Source organism: Heliconius melpomene, chromosome 19 (assembly GCF_056956725.1).
Source record: "Heliconius melpomene rosina isolate 202511_hmr_F chromosome 19, ASM5695672v1, whole genome shotgun sequence".
Lineage (NCBI taxonomy): Eukaryota > Metazoa > Arthropoda > Insecta > Lepidoptera > Nymphalidae > Heliconius > Heliconius melpomene.
In genome coordinates this window covers 10,505,048-10,529,958 of record NC_140407.1, presented here as the reverse complement: position 1 = coordinate 10,529,958, position 24,911 = coordinate 10,505,048, and the positions used below count along the sequence as shown (strand labels likewise).

At 31.3% G+C, this 24,911-nt stretch overlaps 2 protein-coding genes across 3 annotated transcripts; one reads left to right on the top strand and one right to left on the bottom strand.

Moving 5' to 3' along the window:
- The first annotated feature begins 31 nt into the window (after positions 1 to 31).
- LOC146528704 (nucleoside diphosphate kinase 5) lies at positions 32 to 7,927 on the top strand. Its single transcript, XM_085202691.1, has 4 exons — positions 32 to 513; positions 5,285 to 5,457; positions 5,889 to 6,034; positions 6,641 to 7,927. Exons 1-4 carry the CDS (start codon positions 373 to 375, stop codon positions 6,871 to 6,873), a joined length of 693 nt encoding a protein of 230 aa, XP_085058817.1. The 5' UTR covers positions 32 to 372; the 3' UTR covers positions 6,874 to 7,927.
- Positions 7,449 to 23,618, bottom strand: Sap-r (prosaposin). 2 transcript variants are annotated; one of them, XM_085202686.1, is made up of 21 exons: positions 23,402 to 23,618; positions 21,460 to 21,529; positions 19,522 to 19,666; positions 17,717 to 17,908; positions 17,414 to 17,447; positions 17,127 to 17,187; positions 16,071 to 16,218; positions 14,068 to 14,265; positions 13,435 to 13,548; positions 12,999 to 13,195; positions 12,223 to 12,320; positions 11,726 to 11,973; positions 11,358 to 11,534; positions 11,006 to 11,140; positions 10,463 to 10,600; positions 9,722 to 10,061; positions 9,351 to 9,478; positions 9,003 to 9,186; positions 8,540 to 8,682; positions 8,129 to 8,269; positions 7,449 to 7,926 (listed from the first exon to the last, which is right to left on the bottom strand). In XM_085202686.1, exons 1-20 carry the CDS (start codon positions 23,454 to 23,456, stop codon positions 8,135 to 8,137), a joined length of 2,940 nt encoding a protein of 979 aa, XP_085058812.1. In that variant the 5' UTR covers positions 23,457 to 23,618; the 3' UTR covers positions 7,449 to 7,926; positions 8,129 to 8,134. The 2 variants fall into 2 exon arrangements, with proteins under 2 accessions (XP_085058812.1, XP_085058813.1); XM_085202687.1 differs by having other exon boundaries at positions 8,540 to 8,679.
- Positions 23,619 to 24,911: the final 1,293 nt, after the last annotated feature.

Below are 24,911 nucleotides of genomic sequence, written 5' to 3'. Positions count from 1 at the left end.
TGTAATTGAAATGTTTTAAATAGCTTCATATAAATTTGAAATAGTTCAATATACGCCCTCGATATAAACATTCCAGCAAACATTAGTGGATCGAAAGTTACTTGGAAGTTCCCTTATTATATGAGGCAAAGCAAATTTTTCCGCTAGTTTGAAATACTACTACTTTACTACTAAATTAAAATAATTTGATTTTTTGTATAACTTTCAACATATTTAAAAACAGTTTTTATGAATTATATATTTAAAATAAAAGAGTATTTATAAAATTTTCAAAATATTACATATAATACGTCATTATATGTCATAATATGTCAGGCTTTAACTGGGTGCCTACTATTATTTTACACTTATAGAGTACTAACAAAGTAATAAATGTCGTTCATTTCGTCAGACTCCGACGCTGAACACCATTCGTACTCAGAGAGGACGTTAGCTATTATTAAGCCGGAAGCTTATGAAAACGCCGAAGATATTGAAAACCATATAAAAGATAATGGTTATATAATTCTAGCTGTTAGTATTACTCGAATTATTAGTATTATTTGTAAAATAGGAGGAACGCTCATATGAAATCTATAAACTACTTACACAAATATTTATTATTAGATACTATATTAGAGCTCACGAATAATAAAAAAATGTTATATAAGTTCGAATCGATATATATTTAAGAAAACTGAAAGTTTCGTAGATTCCCGATCAAGTATTTTAAATACATTGTATTATTATAGCTTCATAACATTTTCTTCAATATTAGACATAGGATTAAATATATACTAACTATTTAGTTTTTATTCCATATACAATTGTACTTCTTCTTTCGAGATCATAGATTTCTATCCCAACCTCTTGAAGGTTAAAGATTAATAAATCGATGCGCTACTATAAAACGTACTATAAAATGTTTCCCTTTCCCTATTTCGTTAAATGCAAGAGATAAAAAGCAATTTTTATAGTGATTTTTTTTCATTTATAGTCTATTAATTCGTATTCCAGTCTCCAGCAATGTCTAGGTTCACTTCGATATATCCCTATACATACGAATGTGTGTGAATAGCCTAGTGGCCGTGGCATTGCGTAGCTATTCTGAGGTAGAGAAATACATGGGTGGGCGGGTGGTGCCTCCACGCTCGTACGGAGAAATCAAACGTTTATTATGGAATTAAATATTTATTTTTTACGTACGATCAATTTATTGTATTTAATAAAATGATTATAAAATAACTATGTAAAAAAATTAAAGAAAAAACTATTGGATCTCACTCTCTCTCTCTCTTTCTGTTATGTGTGTTGTTTTTTTTTTAGAAGTAATTTAGAAAATTTAGTAAATGGGCGCATAATAGTAAATTTATAGTTAAGTATAAAGTTTATATTATTTTAGTGGTTTTTCATATTACCATTGTAATATTTTTTTCAGCTTTACTCTGTATCCTGTATATAGCAGGGTAGGCAGAGAGAGCCCAGAGTTAAGACACTCTGCTCCTCACTTTCCGCCGAATTCTGGAGGCATTGTGTGTTGAGTGGCGGAAAAATATTTTTGAGGTTGTAAATTTCGTCATATTTGTCAGCAATATTGATTTTATCGCTCAATAAATAAATTAAATAGAAAGCCGAAAGTAGAATACGAGAGTATTACGAGACTACACCAAAAACGATTGTGAAGATAATAATAATCGAATACATTTATCTACGAAATGGCTTTTTTGTCGTTCCATTAAAATGTGTCATAAAGTACAAATAGCGCTTTGAAATGACTGTTTATTAGAATTTGAATAATAAAAGAGAAGTAATGGCTGTTGTTATTGTGAAACATATTTGCGAACATTATTATACTTTAATATTGATATATTATTGAATATTTCAATTAACCTTAATTAACATTTATCGGGTACCGTACCTCAAAAGGTAAAAACCCTTATAGGATACCTTTGTTACCCGTCTGCCAAGCCAATTTGTCTGGAGATCGTGTGGAGGTATCCAACTGAAATTAATATCAAATGTTGCGGTCTATGGTACCTTACCCTTAGAGCACAGATACAATCAAGCTTCTGAGTCAATGCGATCAAAAGATACGAGCATTTAAATGCATCGTTTTTACTGTATTGTATGAAATTCGCCGCGTTATGAAATTTGTCACGAAGCAAGAATAATACAAACAAAGGAAAAAGGCCAAAATGTTTAAATTTACATTTAATTAATAATATTTCATACATAATGAATGCAAACGCCCGCAAATATATATTTGTCAAATTATTAATTATTAGTGATTATATTTATTTATTTTATATAATTTATTTACTCAGTGAATAAAATATTTTTCATTTTCCTGCACAGGTAAGACAGAGTGCGCCGTTGAGTTCCGCTGCTCATTGTGGAATGTCTCGAACGCTAACTTTAAGCGGACAACCAATTGTATTGACATTAGATTGTTTCCGCCTACTGTTCATCTATCTATATATATCTATATATATAAAATCGAAAGGTCACTCACTCATCACGAAATCTCAGAAACTATATGTCCTAGGAATCTGTAATTTTGCATAGAAGTTATTTATAGGACGTAGGTGCTCGCTAAGACGGGAATTTGTAATATTCGACTTCTAAGGGGTTGTTTTGGGGGTTGAAAGTTTGTATGAAACTTCGTTACTACAAATGCTAGGAGTCTCAAATTTTGCATGGACGTCACTTCAGGACGTAGATACTCATGGAGACAGAAATTAATAATAACGTAGTTCACGCAGGCGAAGCCGCGGGCGGGCTGCTAGTATATATATAAAATCGAAAGGTCACTCACTCATCACGAAATCTCAGAAACTACAAGTGCTAGGAATCTGAAATTTTGCATAGGAGTTACTTATAGGACGTAGGTGCCCGCTAAGACGGGAATTTGCAATATTCGACTTCTAAGGGGTTGTTTTTGGGGTTGAAAGTTTGTATGAAACTTCGTTACTACAAATGCTAGGAGTCTCAAATTTTGCATGGACGTCACTTATAGGAGGTAGGTAGGTACTCATGGAGACAGAAATTAATAATAACGTAGTTCACGCAGGCGAAGCCGCGGGCAGGCCGCTAGTATCCTAATATTTCTAAGTTATATATAATATTCCATAGTTTAATTTCGAAATTCACTCGACGTTTTTGAAGATATCAAGTGTGACCATACAAAGGGTTGCAGTGTCCGTGACGTGGCCGGCGGCGACGTTGCTAGGCGGGGGTTGCGTATGCAAAGTAGAGTCGAGAGTGAGGGCGCGTTCGTTATCCCGCGTAGAAGCAAACCCTCGAAAATTTAGGGTTAGCACTTTGCTTGATTTTTTAAATTTCATTTAAAATAATGTAGTTTTATTAAAAATATTTTTTTTTGCTTTAAAGTACTTTTATCGGCAAATTATTTAATTTGACATAATACCTATATGAGGTATAGTATTCTTACTATTGCTTATTAAAATGAAACTTCATTTTCATTTCATATCCTCCAATTAATGAATGCTTTTCTTTTTTTTAATAAAATATTTTTTATATTCAATTTCATTCATTCTTTCATTAATTCATGCAATATAACTTTTAATATCAATTTTATATCACCCCTGCTGATGTTACATCTCGAACGCCCCAGCTTCGTGTGGTCACTGCTGCTATCTATGGCTTCCATATATAAAAAAGTAATTACATATTCCTATTGACGTTTCGAGTGGGGTTGTCCACGACAAGTTCACATATTAATTACAAATTTCTATTCAAAAAATAGGGTCCCCGATTTGTGAAATCCAAAGATACTCTGGTTTTTTTAATATTTATATCAATATATATAAAAATTGGAAATTAAAAAAAAAAAGTTTGTGAAAAATTAAAAAAAAAAAATGTTTTTAGTTCTATTACGTTACGTTATATATATTGTATGTATAGATACCGATCCGTTACGATTTTTTTATAAGTATTAACATAAATTATAAAAACTCTAACTAGAAAGAGATTGTCCTACTTTACTATAATAATAAAACGTTACATATGTATAGCTATATAAATAAATTAGGGTTATATATATTGAATATGTATATTTAGAAAATGAAATTATAATTAGTTGTAAAAAGCGTATTCAAGGCAATTGCGTGACTTATCTCGGCATATCTATTATTTGTAGCTTATTTCTAGGAGCACGAGATCGATATAAGCATTGGACGTAGTGAGTCATTAGGTAAGCTTACAAGTAGTTTATTGCGATATAACACGATAGGTGCGTCATAAAATTTGTATTGGCCTGTGCTTATTTGGCCTCGTTCTGTAATAAGCTTAATAAATGTGTATTTTATCACATTTATATATTACTTATATATTATACTTACTTATATTTTCTACTAGAGCAACGCAAACGCGGGTTCGCTCGCTTAAAGTTATTTTTATATTATAGCCAAAGAATATATATTTTTTAATATATTTTTTTTTATAAAAAGTATTCTATCTCTTCTAATACCTCTAAGTATATGTATACAAAGTTTCATGATAATCGGTTAAATAGTTTTGGTGTGAAAGCATAAACAAACTTACATTCATAATTTTCATAATTTTCACTTTTTTACAATAACTTCATCATAACTCTCCAGTAGTAATTATGGCCTTTTTATCTATTTTGTAATCATATCGCAGTGTTTGTCTAACCCAACATATAGTATCTATTAAAAATTATAGGAAAGTGGCCAAAGGAGTGTCGTAACACTATATTTTCCTTTAGCTACTTATGCTGCTCGATACGACCGCTACGAAAAATAAATAAAAGATCTTCTTTTTTCTTTTCTTTTCAGTCAGTATTACTAAATATTAAATCTTCTACGTACAATTTACGAAGCTTAAGCTGAGCTTTGCATTTGTGTGAGTTTGTCACTGGCTACTAAAAGTACACGCAAAAACATTTTTTTTTCAAGTTATTGTTTTTGTGGCGAGCATTGGGGGAGGCCTATGTCCAGCAGTGGACCTTAAAAGGCTGATGGATGGATGGATATTTTTTCATTCATATAGTGTGATAGTGGCAACTTTATCTTTTTCATTTTTAGTAAATATATGACGACTCAAAATAAAAATTCTAGAATTAAATATACGACGCTGCTACCGGAACAAGAGAGATACACCGGTTACCGGTTGTCAAAAAGCAGAATAATTGGTTTTAGACCAAGCAAGAGATGCGCCGCGCTTGACGATGTCACACCTACACTATATATGAACACTCACACAAATACAAAGCCCAGCTTAGACATCGCAGTCTGTAGGTACATATATGTGTGACTACCCTTAGAGACGTGAGGTTCTTCTAACGCCGGAGCAAGCTGCTGAGCTATATAGAGGACACTATGGAAGACAACATTTCCCTCATCTCGTGGCGCACATGTCGAGCGGGCCTATTATAGCGTTAGTTCTGGCTGCAAGAAATTGCATACAAAAATGGCGTACTTTGATGGGTCCAGCGAGGTAATTACAAAGTAACATAATATAATGTCTTCTAATTGATTGACAAATTAAACGAATTAATTACTAATGATTTTAGTCTCAAACAAAAGGATCAGAGTCAATGTCAATCAGTGGAAGTCGCTTAATTTATAAAATAAATTATTAAAAATGTATTTGCACCTATTTTTTATTATTTCTCCCATTATTCTATTATAGTTAATTATCCCATTATTTATTTATATAGTTAAAAGCCTTGTGAATCCATCGCCACCTGAGAATTAATATATAATTAAAATTACTTTACATTTCTCTGAGCTTTAGATTGTCTTTGCGTATTTCACAATGTGCAACAAATGCGTGAAGATAAAATAATTGATGAATATAATTCAAATAGAATAATAATTCGAAAAGAAGAATAGATAATACAAATTTGTTTGTCACGTATAACATAGAGTAGTGGAAGCTCAAGCGTACTGGCCGGACAGCCTGCGAGCGAGCTACGGGCGACGCACGAACTACAGCGAGTACTTTAACGCTTTGCACGGAAGCGAGAATCACGCGGAAGCCTTGCGCGAAATACATTTTTTCTTTCCAAATAGTACGTTGATAATTTTTATATATATTTATTTACACTTTTATACAATTACTGGTCTTTAACATTCTTGAATGGAATACAATCAATATTTTATTATATTTATATAGCAAATATTTTTTATGGTTTAAAAATTAGATAAATACATATTATATTATATAATTTAAAATAGAAAATTATTTAGAAAATAGATAATACATACATATATTACATATTTTTCTGTATTTAATTAAATATTTTGGATAATATTAGTCATTTCTCTAGGGTATATCTATGTATAGTTTATGCATGTTGAACTAAAATCAAAAGGGTGAGGGATAACGGATAACCCCCTAAGCATTTACACTGTAAATCTTTGAATTTTAATATGCCCCTGCTACAAACATGTGACGCTATTTAAAATTTCCTATAGATACCTTAAGTACATATAAAAATATATTTCATTACTTTTACAAGTACTTACATTATACATATTTATAATATATCTAGATAGTAGTTAAAACTAACAGTATAGAGAAGTTTGTTTCATCCATTTTCATGTAAGATTACCTATAAATAAGATTAGGTGGCAAAATAACCAAATCGAGTAAATAATTAATTAACATTTTACAGTGATAGTGGGACCGATGCTCCGTCAATGGCAAATTGGCGACTATATACAAAAGCACGTAGCGCCTACGCTCTCGCCAGCACTCACCGCCCTGGCTCACGAACGACCGGCGGAACCGCTATTGTGGCTTGCTGATTACTTAAAACGTCACAATCCCAACGAACCCCAATTAGCTCCTCAGCTCCAGGAAATGAGAGATGAAGAAAAATGTCATACCCCATCGCCCTCACACTGATAAAAAAACGCTTTTAAGGGAAATAAGTAGTTATCTGATTCCCTTCAATTTTTATAAATATCGTTCATCAAATTTATAGAAATAAAAGAATATTCTATATTTTTTATCCATATAATATCAGCTTTTAAAATAGATTTATAGCAAGTCTACATTTATAACAATGTCACATATATGTATTAATGTAACTAATCGTAGACATTGTATAGTTCAATTTTTAATTTTTTTGCAGAACTCGTGTATTTTGTGAACAACCGAATACATCCAAGTATTTTTTGGTACAGTTACAAAAGAAATTATAAGGCAAAAAAATATCATTTGAATACTGCTTGATGACAATTTCATTAAAAATAGTAAGTCATTCAGCATTTGTGTATTTACAGCCTATCTCTAGGCGATATAAACAGTTTTATATACAAAAAAGTATGTTTAATTCATTACCAAAATGGTGCTATTCATTTTTTATCTTTTGTATGTATTTTCCCTACTTGGGAATTACAAGGAGTAATTTAAAATTTATATTTTTATTTAAATATATAACAAAATTCAGGTAAAGGTATTTGAAAATAAAACAACAATTCCCCAATTTTATTTATTAGTTACAAAAGTATTTCTATCACAGGCTAACATGTAAGAATAGTGTATAAACATTTTTTTTTACTTATTATGATAATTATAGTTCAAGTATAATGAATGAATATGGAAAAAAACAGTTGTAAATCAACAGTCAGTCATTTAATAAGCGAAAAAAATTAGAACGAGTGAAATCGTAAACTACGTATTTTTTTAAAAACTAAAAAAAGCCTTAATTAGTCACAAAATTATTTTTAATTTATAATGAAACAAAATTTAAAAAATAAAAATATATCATATTTATTTATGAGTAACCACATAGGGGTGCAAGACTTATTAATTAAAACAATTTTAACTTAAAATAATTACAAATGAAAAAAATATACTATAATCTAATAAGTGAAAGGAAAAACATTTGGTAAAAATCATGGCTTAACTAAATGAAGAGATTACGAATAAAATTGCTTAATGACGCAGCGATACCTGTAAAAAAAGTATAAATGTAATTCTATTTTTATTTAATACGAGCATATCTATTAGATTATACTTCTGATAAAATATCCCACTCTCGTCGACGCTATCACTATCCTATTCACGAGTCGTCGACTGCACTGTATGATGTACATACAAATAAAGTAGTAAGTAATAGCTGAGTGAGCTCTATATACATATAATACATACGTACCAGCACTCAGGGCGCCCCCATGCGCACCGTGGCGGCGTCAGTGACGGAGCACAGGCCTATCTTCTTGCAGACGTCCTTGGTGCCGAACTCCTCTATCAGGTGGATCACTCCCTCGCCATATATCTCGAGCATTGTGTGACACTGTATTTGTATCATATAAACTTGTAAAAATGTGTGTACAATTTTTTTTATAAAGTGACACTTTTTCAACAATGAAATTCAGTTAATTTCATATTTCATTTCATAGTCACAATGAATGCACGCAATGATTGTGGTATTGTTAAACAAAATATCAATAACAAAATATATTCCTTCCAACCTATAATTTATATTATAGGCATTATATTATCTCTCTTAATACATTAGAAAGATAAATAAAAATAATAAAAAGAAATATATATAAATGGTTACCCGATTGTAGTATTTAGAGGGCAAAGCTGAGCATGCTTTTTCTACGATATGCACAATATTTCTGTCGACTTTGTCATTATTGAGCACTTTCTTAAGAGCCATCACTACCGTCTCGCATACAGCGCAGTCCAAAATCTCTTCTGCTGAGAAAAAATAATTTCAATTATAATAATAATATAATTAATTAATGACAGAAGTTGTAGCCCAGAGGCGCAAGTGCGTGACTATAAACGCGACTCATTGTGGGTTTAATCCCCACTCGAGGAAATAAAATATTTATTTAAATTTATATTTTTATTTCTTCGCTCCGGCGTCGAACCATAGCGCGGCGTTGAGTTCCGCCATTCAACACGCAATGCTTGCAGAATTTGGCGGAAAATGGAAACGGAGTGTGTTAACTATAGGTTCCCTTTGCCTAACCTACTGCGTGCGGGAAAAAGCGTGAAGCTAAAACATAATGAACCTTTAAGAGTGTCCAAGGTGGCGCCACACAGTTTAAGTTCGCGGCACACCTCGTCGGGGTTGAGCTCTTGGGCTAGCAGGCTGATGACGAGGTCTGAGTACTTTTCCACGAACTGGTCGCAGTCGGGGCGTACCGACTTCGGCATGTGTTTACATACGCCGTGCACGATTTTTTTGATTTCGTCCTGTAATTTAAAGTTATATTTATTTTATCTGATTCATATAAGTATAGTTAATTTCAGCACAACACTAGCTTTCAACTTTTTGTTGGGAAAATGAGAAACGGGAGATGGAGTATCTTTAACACTAGGTTCCCTCTGCCTACCATAAAAAACAAAAGTATACTTACATCATTATGTTTATCCTTGATTTGGTCATCGATCTCCTTGAGTACAAACTCGCATATGACGCAAATAGTTTTCTGCTTTATATTAACCGAGCGGCCATTGACTGTATCGTCTGGGATCTCGTTTGTAGCTACAACAAGAGATTTTATAAACAAATGTTATGGCCAATCGAAAACTAGAGTCAGTCATTTGTAAAAAAGTTTAAATATAATATTATGGGGAAATTTAATTTGAAACAATTTAATTTATCTCAAGCAAGCAAGCCGTAATGTGTATAGCATTATCACATTAAATTACACAAGATTGACGTGACTTCAAATCACGTGTAAATACCAAAATTTAAAAAAAAATAACAAAAAAATATAAGTTATACCTATGTCACCGTCACCATTTTCCAACATAGACTTAGGTAGCATCGGTCGCCGTCTGTTATTCCTGTCGCCCCTCAATATTGGACTGTTGTGGAACTTATCTATGGACGAGTGGCTTACGGTATGCAGATTGATTTTCTCAGTACCAAGAGACAGCGGATCAGTGTGTTTTTTATCGTCCTTGCAAAGTTTAAGGTATACACAAATTTCCTGAGCGTTGAGGTCGGCTACCAGCATTTCTACCAATTGGTTGGTATAAGTGTCCACGAAGTCGACGCATTCAGTACGCAATTTGGCGGATAGGTGGTTGCATAGCCCGTCTAATGCTTTACGGATACTATCCTGTGTAGAACATTTCTGATTATATATTAACTCTTATTGGGTAAAATATTAATAATTTATAAGTTAGTTTATTATAAATTTTAGAAAAGAACAAAATCCACAAACAATCTAAGGTTACCAGTCGTAGCTCAGGGGCAGGGTACTGCGACTGTAAACGTGACTGGGGTTCGATTCCCACTCGAGAAAATTAAATATTTAAATTTATATTTTCATTTATTTGCTCTGGTGTCGAGGCAAAGCGCGGCGTTAAATTCCGCCAATCAACACGCAATGCCTGTTGAATTCGGCGGAAAGTGGAGCTTGGAGTTTTGTTTTATTCTTACAACCCTTTTATAGTTATTTTTATTTAAATACGTACTAAATCGTGAACATAAATAAAATTAATAAGATATATACAATACCTCACTACGATTATTCTTTAGCATGGTTTCAAGTTGCTCTACAGCAAACAGACAGAGAGGACAGTTGGACTTCTCTGCGTTTATATCAACACGACGTACCTCCTCGGTTTTAGGACACAAGCCTAGAGCTGGACATACCTGATGACAACATTTTATATTTATATAAGTATTACGAAATCAATTTCTAAATACTTTTGTATATGTAAGTTATATGTACCCTTAATAACGATTTATTACTCAAATACTTAATTACTGATTCAAAATATTTTTTCAATTTTCAAAATTTAGGAGGATAAGAGAGAAATTAAGTAACATGTATTAAAACGTTAGCAGCGTCCAGTGGAATGAAATAAAAAAAAAGACATAGTTTTAGACTAAATATCAATAATTAACTTAAGTAAAAAACAATGTGACAATTCTTATGTTATAATAACCAATTCACACCCACTTCATGAGGAACTGGATTGGAATTTGATACGTAAAAATATGAGTTTAGAGTTTCATTCAACTCTATAAATGAGAATGTGTGAATGTGAGACTCACGCTGGCCGGGTCTATCTCCTGCACGAGCAGCGCGATGACGGCGGGCCCGTACTGCGACACGAACTGGCGGCACTCGTCGTCGATGGACGCGGGCAGCACGTCGCACGCCTCCTCCACCGCCTTCTTGATGGCCTCCTGATAACACAAATATTCACATATGATCTTGTACAGTACGGTTGACAAGTCGTTGCTTGCCTGAAGTTAGCTGTGGATGGCTGCGAAGACTTGATTTTAAGATTTTTCTTACTTTTGATTATTTTCTTCCCCGAACCGTACACAAAAGATCAGAAAAACTAAATTCAGACTTGATGACCGCAGTGTACTAGGAAAGCATGTATAACGAGAAGCTCACCTCAGTGTTGTCGTCGCTGAGCTCCACCTGTATATAATGCAGGAAGTACTGGCAGAAGGAGCAGACGGCGTCGGAGCGCGGCGCAGACACGAACATCCTCTCTATGGGCAACGCGGGGACCTGGCTCGCTTCAGTGCCCAATATTTGTACGTTCTCATGTTTTTTTGCTTGGTTGTTCTGTCCAAATAAAAATCAAATTTTATAAATGCTGATTACGAACTTATTTAAAAATATTTGTTTAAGCTTAAAATTACTGATGAGACTGAGATCTTTTTTCTTTATTGGTTTTAAACGCTTTTTAGAGAATCATATTTTCCCCAATGCACTGTTTTCTTTACCTTTACTTAGTTATAATTTAATTAATGTACCTCTATAATGTAGCTATTGGCTTCGTCTTGACCAATGAGTTCCGTTGACATTTTAACAGCTTTCAAAGCCAACTCCTTAGGGATGAGAGGTGCAATGGTTACTTCAGTTTTGTTAGTACAGATTCCAATCAAACTGCATAATTCTGCACCTTTTAATTCCGATACTAAGAAGTTATAGATTGTTGAAGAATATTGCTCAACGAGATGGAGACATTCGGATTTGAATTCGCCCGTTTGCTTGCATAAACCTATTAGATATAAAATAATTATTAATGTATAATTTCAGCATAAATTTAAGATGATAAGATAATTTCTTGTTCCCTGTGGCTTCATTTCCAACATTAAATGGAAATAATAAAAATAAGTCTTCTATGGCACATGATATATTCTAAGTGCCCAAGGTTACAGGTAAGCCGTTTTGATTAAAGAGATAGAAGTAAATGTTAAACGTAAACGTTTGAAGTATATGAAAAAAAGGTAACATTAAGCAAACTTACCAACGAGTATTTTGTGAAACTCTAATTCCGTCGTATTCGCTACTAGCGTGTCGCGCAAATGTTGGATAACTTGTTCGCAGAATTCACATGGAATATCACTAAATGGTAAAAAAAACATGTTTTAGCTTCATGCTTACTATACTACTAATTTGAGAAATTGCGTGTTGCGTGATGGAACTTGAAGACGAGCTTTGTCTTCTTACCAGAGAGGAAACGATAACAATTATTCCTGAGTGGGCATTGAACTCACAATTGTCACGTTCCTAGACGCTTTACAGCTGCGCCACAACGGCCTTAAAATATTTTTAGTTAACGACATGAAATTATCATTTTTTTTTAACTTGCTATCATCATAATTGAGCAAGTTATCATAAAATTATATGAACCATCAACAGTTTTGTGTTCAAATCCGTTTAGACACCAAACGTGTGTACCATAAAAATTAGGACATTATGGCAGAGAGGTACAGTTTGGGCAAAGAGTGGAGAATGGAGTGTATCAACACTGGGTTCTCTCTGCCTACCTCTGTATTATGTACAAGGATTGATATAATTTTAATTTATTAAATATTTCAACGTTTTTGTCCTTGCATATCAATATTTAAATGTTTTTTCCTGCTTGGTATGGTCTTAACCTTCTGATTAATATATTTCTTTAAAATATAATTTGATTATATTTTTTTATATTAATAATAATTAATATAACCATTTATTTAGTTATTTTTCTATGCCTACTTAATATCCCTTGCCGGTTTTTAGAATACATTTATTACTTACTCAGAAGCTTTTAGATCCTTAGTTTCATCAACAAATGTGTACAAATTGTGTGAATGGTAGAGATAGTTGCACTGTCCATTGATGTGGCAAATGGACTGCGGTGTCAGATCCTTCTTCAAAGCAGCTACTATGTTCTCATAGTACTTGAATACTAGCATGGAACAAGAATCAGAGAATGATCCCACTTTTTGACACGCCTGAAATAAGCAACATTAATATATAATTTTAATTTGATTTCATTTTCTAAATGTGATCATGGCGGTTACAGGTTCAATTTGCGCTCGGAGGTATTAATTATTTTCACTTTCTCGCTCTGGTAAGAAGACAAAGCGCGGCGTTGGGTTCAGTCACTCAATACGCAATCTCGTACTAGGTACCTTTTGACTATTCCGTTTATGACGGATACAGCGTGAAGTTAAAAAAAATACTTTAATACCTGAAGTAATCCAACAAGGAAGTCCTCGTAGCTCGTCGCGTCAAAGCGTTTTCTGACAATACCGACGGATCTTCGGCAATTCGAGCAACCCTCTCTACGTTTTAGAGCTCCATTCTGAAATTAAATGTGCAAAAGTAACAAAACATAACATAACAAGGGTTTCCTCATCCTAAATACAATCTATTCAGAATATTAAAGAAAACATTTGAAATTTTTGAAAAAAATTAATGAAGGAGGTTTTTGGAAACCGTCCAAGTGTTTTGACCACTAAGATATATTCTTATCAAGCTACGTAGAAAATCTTACATATTTTTTAAAACTTATTAGTTCAAATGGTTTGTTCATAACTTTGTACTATGTTCAAATAATATACCTTCTTAGTAATGTAATTAAATGGACCCAGTTTCAATGTCTCCATAAAGAAAATTTACACAATTTATGAATAAATATTAGTCTTTGAATAAATAAAGTTCTATTATAATAAAATCATTAAGATTATTAGGTATTTTAATCTTAAGCTTAGTTTGACAAAATTCATACAGAAAATTCCAAAAAATATCTTTTAACGGGAATTTTACTAGTCTATTCTATTTTGTATTTATATGTTTATTATGACTTAAAAAAAACACTCACGTAATCCACAAGGAGGTTGTCAATTTTAGCGTTATTGCATAGTCCAGCGACGGAGCATACAGCTGTGGGGTCCATTTCAGAAGACAATGTCTCTACTAATTCGGGCACAAAGTCGTCCGCCAGCTTAATACATTCCTTTGTAACTATCTTGATAGGGATCAATTTGCATTCTCCCTCGAAAACTTCTTTTAACTCTTCCTGTTGATTGAAATATTTATTTTTAGCTATAAATATTACAATTTTTTTTTTATGCTAAACATGTTTAAAAGTGGTAGTATTTACAGTCTTACTCTATGTATGTGTCTAAATATTTATAACGGACATGTTTATTATTAATTTCATTTGTAATAAATAATATTAATAAATCTTTTATTTCTCAATCTCTAGTCCAAAATCCAAATTGAATGATTTAAAAAGGCTATTTACGGTGCAAAACAAATGCCATTAATTTATTTTGAGTTTTTATATGTGAGACAAAGCATATTAAATCTTTATAATAATTATAATTTTAGTTTATTGAGGCGTTGAGTTCTGCCACTCAATAATACCTCCAGAATTCGGCAGAAAGTGGGGAATGGAGTGTCCTTACACTAGATTCCCTCTGTCTACCCTGTTGTGTGAGGGATGAAGCTTATTTAATTTAATTTTTATTTTTATAATCTTAGTTTATAAAAATTATTATAATTATAAGGGCTGATGTTTTCTTATTATTATTATAACAACGTCCATAACAATAACAAAATATTGTATTATAGATAATATGTACAGAAAGTAAATTATTAAGAAATAAATAAATATAATTAACTTAATACGATATTCTATAGGTATTTTATCGGTCATTGTCTTATATCAGTTGAAAGAGTCATAAATTAATAAAAACATTACTAATAAAACTTTAAACATTGCTAATATAAACATTTTATTTTTATAAATATATTTATCCCGCGCATGGTAGGGTATAAAGAGGGAACCTGGGAACCTAGTGTTGACACTCCCTTCACTATTTTCCGCCAAATTCTTGAGGCATTGCGTGTTGAGGGGCTGAACAGAACGCTGCGCTTTGCCTTGTTACCAGAGTGAGGAAATGAAAATATTAACAAAAAGAAAATAAATAAAATAATTATGTAGTTATTGTAATTATTTATATGAAAAAAAAATCGAAATATAAATATTCTTTAATTACAATTAATTGTCGATACAAGCACTTTAAAATCAAGTTACATAGATATGTCAGTAGTGTCAGTCCTACAGGAAGCTATCACCGACTCGGAAGGCAGTTCCGCTGAAAAGGGCCGGCAAGAAACTCAGTTACTCTTTTCAAAATATAATTTACAATAGATATAAAAATATTCGAAAATAATGATGAAACATAATAATGATGTACTTGTACTAAATGAATAAAAAATGAAATAAATAAAATATTTCAAAAACCATCACAGAAATTGAATACACTCCAATTTTATTGGAAGAAAATAACTTGCACGGATCATCATGACCTAGCCTTTTCAAGTAATTCAACAAAAAAATGCTGTCTACCGCAATTGAGGATATTCGATATTAAAATACATAACTATATTTTGCTTGGAGGTTTCCATTTCGTTATTGTTATATTATTATAATATATTCTACATAAAATATATGCAGAATACACTTTTTCATTATTGTTATATCATAATACATATGTAGAATATACTATTATGATATAACAATAACGAAAAGGAAACTTTCAAGCAAAATATAATATTTCTCACCGGATGGCAATAACGACAATATTTTATTATATTTGTAAGTAATACGTATATTTAAACATAATAGAGGAGCTGTTTAGGCGAACAATATGCGATGTCATAGCAACGTGTATGTGACTTTACAAATATAATAGAACTGTATAGTGTCAAACATATGGTAGTGTATGTTATATTAATAGATAGACGTTGTGCCCCTACACCATTACGGTCTCAAATAAAGAAAATATAGGTAATAAGACCGTGGTAAACAATCACCTGTGTTTCGTTACTCTGGAGCTGATCCCGGGCCTGTTTCACCATGTCCTTGCAAATCTTGCAAATGCCGTCATCGTCTTGTGGGAACGTCATTTTGGACCAGACGCGTTGCACACAATGATGGGTCATTTTGCATTCGCGGCCAGTGCTGTTTAAAAACATTAATTTTATTTTACTCGAAAATATGAGTAAAAAAAAGTATTCTATCTCCATATATATTACTTCGCTGTCATACATACATAACATATACATATAGGTCAAACTAACTTGTTTCTTAAATTCTAAATATATTTTTTTAATTATTTATATGCGTTTGTTGTGCACGATTTCAGTAATGGCCACTTACAACTTCATTTAATTTTTTAATAAAAAAAAAACCATTAAAAATTAAAGGACCTCTTTTTCCCCATTTGCGTGGGGAAAAATCTTCTCATAATGCTCTCCTATACTTCTCAAGGAGCCTCAAAAATAATTAATATATTGAATTTCAATATCCTACCTACTATATTCCTAAGATTTCTATTATAAATATACTCGTATAATATAAAATAACCAATCAATGGTAGAATGTTTAAAATTCTAAATTGTCATAATATTTCATTTAAAATGTTGAATGAATTCTGTCCAGTTTCTTTCGATACGGTAGAGTAGTTTCATTTTAAATATCCGTTTAAAATGAAAGCGTGATGCAGCAACATTGTAATTTTATAGCATTGCGTTACGTTAATATCGTAACGATTATCTATCTTTCCTATATATTTTTTTTGTAAAAATATTTTAGGAAGAAAACTAAATAAAATATTTAATTTTCTTACTAAGTAATTTTAGTCGCAGGGCAGTGAGACTGCCTGTTTGATTGTAAACGGGATTCGATTCCCACTCAGAGTAATAAAGTTTTGTCAATTCCTCGCTTTTATATCAAAACATTACACGGCGTTGAGTTCAACAACCCAACACGGGATTTTGGGCGATGCGTGGTTAACGGAGTGTCTTAACATTAATTTCCCTCTGCCTTCCCTGCTATAGGAGCATGAAGCTAAAAAAATTCATAATTACCTAAAATTGCTGCACCAATAAGAAGGTCCCCAGGTACATTTTGTAGCTCCCAATAGATGTGCTGAAAATAGATCAATAACATTAATGGAAAAGAAGAAATATTCTTTAATGGAAGGAAAATTAATATTTCTATCCCAACCTATCCTGTAATAGCGAATTAAGTGTATATGAACGTTACTAGAAAATAAAGTATGTGTTGTTTTTCAGAATACTGCTTGTTGATGAAAGGACATACAATTTTAACAATATATAATAATATAAACTGCTATATTTAAATATATACGTACGCTTTTGTTTGGTAGGTTCTTCAGTCTTCTTTTTCTGTTAACAAAAAAAATATTGTATTAAATAAAAATTAGAACATAATCTTTATAATCTATATTATTGTAAAGAATGACAAAATGTTTATGAAATTAAAACGTTAAGTATTTTTTTTTAGGTAATAATACGAATGTTTTTTTTTTTCATTCCTCCTAGTAAAAATAGAACCCACAACCATCGTTTTTACAGTCAGAAGCTGTTTCATTGCGTTTCAATAGCCCCTTTAATACTTTTTTTTTCGATTCGATTAAAAATACGTTTTAACTTACCAAGATCAAACGATCAACTTTAGGGTTGTTACACATGCCGATTATCTTGCACATGGTCTCAGGAGTAGTATCGGATTGGAGGACATGGCTCATATACTGTTGTAGTTCCGCCGTGTTCTCCTTGCACATGGCGGTGATGGCTGGCGACGGCACATCGCGGCAAGCGGAGCTTACACGAGTTCCTAAATATTCCTGTATGAAAATAGATACTTAATTAGCACCCAAACAACAAAACCTATACGATAAATTCACAAACTTAACATGTAAACAAGTACTTTATGATTATTCTCTCTATTCTTATATTGCATATAACGAAGAAGGGAAAAAACTAATAAAAGTGCCCTTGTACCCCGTATAGCAGGCTATTCAGAGGAAAACTAGTGTTATGACACTCTGTTGACTGGTGAAACGCAACGCTACGTTTTGACAGAGTGAGAAAATGAATATAATTCATTCCCACAAGAGAAAATCGAACCCACAACCAAATAGCTGTCCCACATTACAGTAGTACATTTATAAAATTGTATGTTCTAAGAATTTATTATTCAATGAATTCTTGTCTATAAAACTGACTGAACGACTGTAGGTACTGCAATACTGTAAGCACAAGTCAAATCAAACAAATGTAACATCAACATCACTATTATGAGTTACGATATGACAGACGAGTAAAGGAAAAACATAAGTACAAATTACTTAGACAATTTGAAGTTTAATTATTTAATAAAGACTTTTTTCTAATTTGAATATAACACACTATTATTAACACTTATAATGAAGTGTTAATTTAGATAAGCCAAAGTTTACATAAATGTAGTTGTTGTTCTTCATTAATTTGATATAATAAATTAAATTAGATCATCAATACAGAAACCGTACAAGCAAAGGTTAGACAAACCTCTTAGGTTAAAATATATATTTACTGTTAAAACTTTTATTGTTTTTTTTTATTTTAAGTGTAACCTCAAACCTGCCTAACTAATTAATGCTAATAAATGCCTATAATTACGTATGGAACTCCATAACTCAGAAGTTAGAGTAGAAACTTGTGTATCATAACATTTCTATAAGCTAAATAAAAAAGTTATTTAATATAAAAGCTCCAAAATGGCTTTATCTTGTTTTAAATATGCAGGAAGAACACGCTTCTTATCACTAACACAGATTACATTGTAAATATTTGTCGTGTTGAACCGACACTACTGATAAAATTTAAATTTTTACCAAAACAAAAAAAAATGAAAATGCTAAAACAATACAATCGAATTGATAACCTCCTTTTCTTACAGAAGTCGGTTAAAAACTAGGTAGGTACAGTACTAACTAAAGGTTTACTATGTGATGATGACATCGACCTTAAATCATAATAAAGATGTATGAACTTTGTAGTTGTATAAAAATTACAATCGGTTTATTAACGAATATATCCCGTATTGGATTAACTATTTTTAATTTGTTTTAACTTCATCCTGTATCCCACTCACAGGTAGGCAGAGGGAACCTAAAATTAAGACATTGTGTCCCCCATTTTCCGCCAAATTCTGGAGACATTGTGTGTTGAGTGGCGAAAATTGGTTATTTGCTTTGACAGCAGAGCGAAGAAATTAAAATATTAAATATTTCATTTCCTCGAGTGGGAATCGAACCCACAACCAATCGCGTTTATATTATATACTTGTAATCCTGAGCTACGACTGGCCTCATTGGATTAACTCTTATTACCATAAAATATAAATGGACAATTAAAGTCCTAACCTATGTAACTTTACATACAAAATTAATAGGTAAATTAAAAAACATCTTACATCATTAATCATATCCTTAACATCCTTAAGTTGTCTGAACAGACGGACGATCTTGTCGGACACATCGTTGGATTTGAGTTCGACTCGTTCCTGTTCCCATACTGTACCGATGCAGTGCTGCACTGCGCCGCAGTCTGCAGCCCGCCTGTATTCATTAAATTGATATTTTTATTAAAGAGGAGAAGAAGAAGTAGAAGGTAGGTATACGGGCGAAGCCGTAGCCGTGTACCTTCTATAAGTCTTGTATTATGCTGCTATTATCCAAAAGAATGATTATATAATTTATATATTCAATCATGAATAATTTGTTTTTGTAATTCTCAGAAACAGCAAGTAGTGGGTATAGAGGATATCAACGGTGGCAAGAGCGCCCCCGGAATGAATCGAGCCTAGACTGAGGAATGTATCCAATCGTGAAACTATTTATCCAAACGCGAACTCGTATGGGGATCGAACCCAGTATCCACAATTATCACGGATTCAAACAGTCAGTCTCTCTTCTTAATACTGTCACGAGCTCCACAGAGATATATATTATATACGTATGTATATTTAAATGTTACGTTTATTTTAACTACAAGTAAGAATAAGGAAAATTTTAGACATTTACGGCTGGAACCTACTGGGTAGATTAATTACATGTAGCTTAATATTTTATAACTCATAATTTTCATTAATTAATTCCTCCTACAAAACTCTTCATACGCATAATAGTAAACTAGCTCCCATATTAGCAGTTACTAAGAATTTTCGTTATCAAATCGTACGATTTTACGTAACTCGCGAACACAGTTCACATTGGGCTTGTATTTTTGTTTAATCTATATCAAAATAGAAGCAATAATTGAATATAGCATCCAACATATATTATAGTTTAGGTTTTGTGGTATAAAAATCAACAGTAAAATATTTATTCATGAATCACGAATTACGTTTACGTGATTCATAATTTGCAGCGGTATTAGTGGTTAGGTAATAGAATAAACCAATTACTTATTAGATATCGATTTGTTCTTGCTTGTCCAACAAATAGATTGCATTATAAAAGTGTCGAAAACATTTCAAGAGAATATCTTATTATAATAATCGTAGTAAAAGCAATGGTATTAGTACACTTTTATTTTGACAATTTAGCAGTAGCTTAACTTACAAGTAATAGAAACTAGTCACATTTTCCCTAAATTAATCATTTCCTTTCTCCATTTTCTGTCGACTTTCGATAATAATATGTTTAATCGAAGAAAATTGTTTCAGCAGACATAAAATACTTAGATATATAATTATAAAGAATACAAACATTTTTAATTTCCAACAGAATTTGAACTAACAACCATTACAAAATTGGTTTTTTTTCTTATTTATATTTATTTATTATATTAACATTTTAATAATATAGGTATGTAAATATAATAATCATTCAAGTACTTTTGACCTCTTATTTATCATTAGCAAAATAATTGCTAATATGCCACTTTTATATTGGCAATGTAATTATACTAATTAGTTCATGAAATTAAAAAAAAACTGATTTCATATCAGAAAAAGGTAAAAATAGATATTCATCACAACTGGAGATCCAGTTTTAACATGCTTTTAATATTTTTGTAATTTTAAGCTTTTTTTAATCATACTATCTCTTAACTAGGATTTTCATACAATGTGACATTGGCAAAGTCGTTTGAGCTCCACCGACACACTTGAAACACTTCAATCAAATAACTGAACTAAACTTATATTCATAATTGATATTGACTTTACATGCTATGATTCAGATATTTAATCTCACAAAGGGCAATATATAAACAACAATAACGGGTAATGTAATATTCCTTTAGTGGTCAGAAAATGGAGAATAGAGTTCCTTTACATTGCTTCTCATCTATTTTCAGTGAACTAAACACCAACTTAAAAATGGATACTTCTCAAATAAATACTTACTTCAAATTTTCACACCAATATTCTGGTCCCTTAGAACATTCTTTTGGAATTTGCCGAGCAGTTGACAAACCTGTGGACATTGTTAACACTAACATTAGTTGTCATTACAGGTTTTAAAATGTACCTAAATTACTAATATAAAATATAAATATTTATATCTCCATATGATATTTTTAAGTAAATATTAACTAATTTATATATATATGTATTTCAGTTTAGATTATTTTAATAGCCTTTTATCTAAAATAAAATCATGCAAAAGGTCAAAGTGGTTTATTGTTTGTGTTATTTGTCTTCTTAAGTCAATAGCTTTATAAAGTATGGAAACGAAACTATTTATGTAGATAAATAATATTGATGATTGTACATTTAGTTTAAGCATGGATAATAAATGTATTATTTCAAGTGGTTAATAATTATCTGGTTACAAGTGTAATGAAACACTTTTAGATCTAATTATATAAAATAATTAAAAATCAATCTTAGCAGTGAATATAAGGTTGTTTCCCTCTTTGTGTTTTATTGTTTAAAACATTGCATATTGCTATCCCACGGCACATAAATGACCTCAGTATAAATATATCTATATCTAATACATTATAATTGTATAATATTACATAGTAAATATGTTGCAATTTTTGGTAATGATGTCAATTTAATATGAAAACAAAATTTTAAACAACCAGTTGTAATGTTTTTCAAGCTTGATATATTGACATACATGCATAATAAATTAAGAGCCCATTCCCCTTCTGTTTATGCTGATTGCAGGAAATTCAATATTATTACAAACAGTGAGTAAGTAGGGAGCTCATACAATAATATCATATGAATCATAATAAATTTTAAGACAATATTTCATAAAATTATTATTTTATAATAAGGACAGTTGTTGTGCAGGGGCACAAGTGTATGACTGTAAACAAACTGGTTGTGAGTTCAATCCTGCCTCAAAGAAATTAAGTATTTATTTAAATTTATATTTTCATTTCTTCACTCAGGTGTTGAGGCAAAGCCTGGCCAACCAGTTTGAGTTCTGTTATTCAACATGCAATGCCTCCTGAATTTGGCAGAAAGTGTAGAATGGAGTGCCTTAACACAAGGGTTCCCTCTGCCTACCCTGCTGCATGCAGGATACAGCGTGAAGTTGATTTATAATGACAATGATGATGATGCAACTAACTGTACACACAATGGTTATGGGTTCAATACTCATATGGGGGAATTCATTATTTTTGTTTGTTTGCAGGAAATATAAATAATTCATTGCTCCTACTGGAAATTGTACCTAATCCATGATGTACCTAAACCTTGATTTAAATGAGAATATTGAAAATATGCTATCTTTTTATAAATATTTTAATACACAAATTATAATAATATCTTCTTTTATCACACTACTAAACTCATTTGTATAATGTCTTATTCATCGCCACCTGGGTAAACATAAATTACAGTAAATATAAATTAATACTTTATTCATTTACTTCAATTTTAATAAACATTTTGAAAACTGCCATGTTATTGTTATATAAAAAAAATTATTTAGTATTAAAAAACACTAATTTAAAGTTATATTAACGCTTAATGGTATGCTTATCAAGTTTCAATTTGAATAGTCTTTGTTTATGACATTCTTTGTTCAATAAATAAAAAAGATACGTAAGCAGATATTGTTAAAATATGTATTTAATATTTCTATAATATATATTAAATTCTTTTGATTTTCAAGAACTTTCTAATACGAGAAGAACTACGTACTTATTGAAAACGTAACACCACAAGCCGTAGGCAAGCAATAATGCAATATGTGCTAAAATAAGAATGTAGTCACACTACCGTAGAGTTTTGCAGCAATTAGTTACCACATACCTGTATATATTAATGTAACAAAGACAACAAAAGGATTAATAATTATTAAGGGAAATAAAATAACACTTACTTGTACAACAAAAGAATGATATTGTAATAAGACAAACTGTAAATGCGTTTGTCATTGTTAACGTTTTTAAAACGTTTAAAATCTAAAATCCACTGTCCACTTTCGTCGTCGGTTCTATGAAGACTAACAAAACAAAATACCCTACAATTTAGAATTTGTTATATCCGTACGAATACGAGGTTTATTGCGTATTGATTTGATATTATAAACAAATGTCAAGTCATGAAGACAGATTATAAAATTTTCTTCAAAATTATCCACAGATATAGTTATAATGTTTGGCAAAACTAAAAAAATTATGAGTTTTTCATCCTTATTTGTTACCATTAAATTTAAAATATTTCTACTTTAACTAATATGTTTATGTATTTCTATGTTCACAATTTTAAGTTCAAATTTACGTTAAGAATAACAAAATATTTAGTCTATAAACGTTGTAGGCTATTCGACAATAGATGGCTCTGTTTATTACAGAAGCATAGATAGATTTATTACATAATATTTAATACGCTATTTGTCAAGAGGTGGCATTAAGAACTTTAGTAATAAAAAGTTAAGGACTTAATTTACCACGTTAATTTAACTGTTCCACAAATTAAAAAAACATATTTAATGAGTACATATAAAATTTAAATAATTTAACAAGTATGTCACGACAAGTGTATCAAAATTTATAAAATATTGTTTTCTTGTAATTTAATACTAGAAGACAACATAATAACAATTAACTTTCTATGTTTTTAATTTTTTAAAAAACGTCAGAATAAAAATAGGATACTTTTATATCTCACTCGCAGGAAAATTATTAATTATTATTGTGTGCTTTGATGGAATAAAATATTTTTTTAAAAAGGTAAAGTTCCTGCATTCCTGTAAGTCATAAAATAAACAATAATTGCACATTAAAATACGGTTCAAACTTATTATATTTTATTATAGTGGTAGCGAAAGCTACTGTTACTTGTTGGCATGATGAGGTTTCCTTTTATTTTAATTGATTTATAGTATGTAACTGATTATTTTATATTTTATTGCCGACATTTTTTTTATAGTACCTAACAAATTCGTAGTCTTGTTTTGGGGTTCATGTATACATACAAACTTGACTTTGATTTTTAATCTTGGGTATGCATTATGTAAATGAACGTATTTTAGCTTTTCAATAAAAAATATTTTTGTATGCATATTTTATTCGCAACCATCGCACATTTAGTCTAATTAGAACAAATGAGACACAGACGCTGACTCTTATGCTGGTGAGCTTCACAAAGTAGGTAATAATAGTGCAAACTTATTTTATAATTTACACGAAGTCAGGTCCAATATCAGAGAAATTGCAATTTCCAACGTTTTTCCTGGGACACAATTAGTCGGTGTTCCCCGGAGAGGTCCGAGTCGGGTCGTAATAAAATTAAGAAGACGCCTCGGGCGTACGGTCGCGGTAAGTCGATGCCTTCGGTGGGCATAAAACAAATCCATCCGAGCCGGTCCATGAGCGCTACGGCATAGC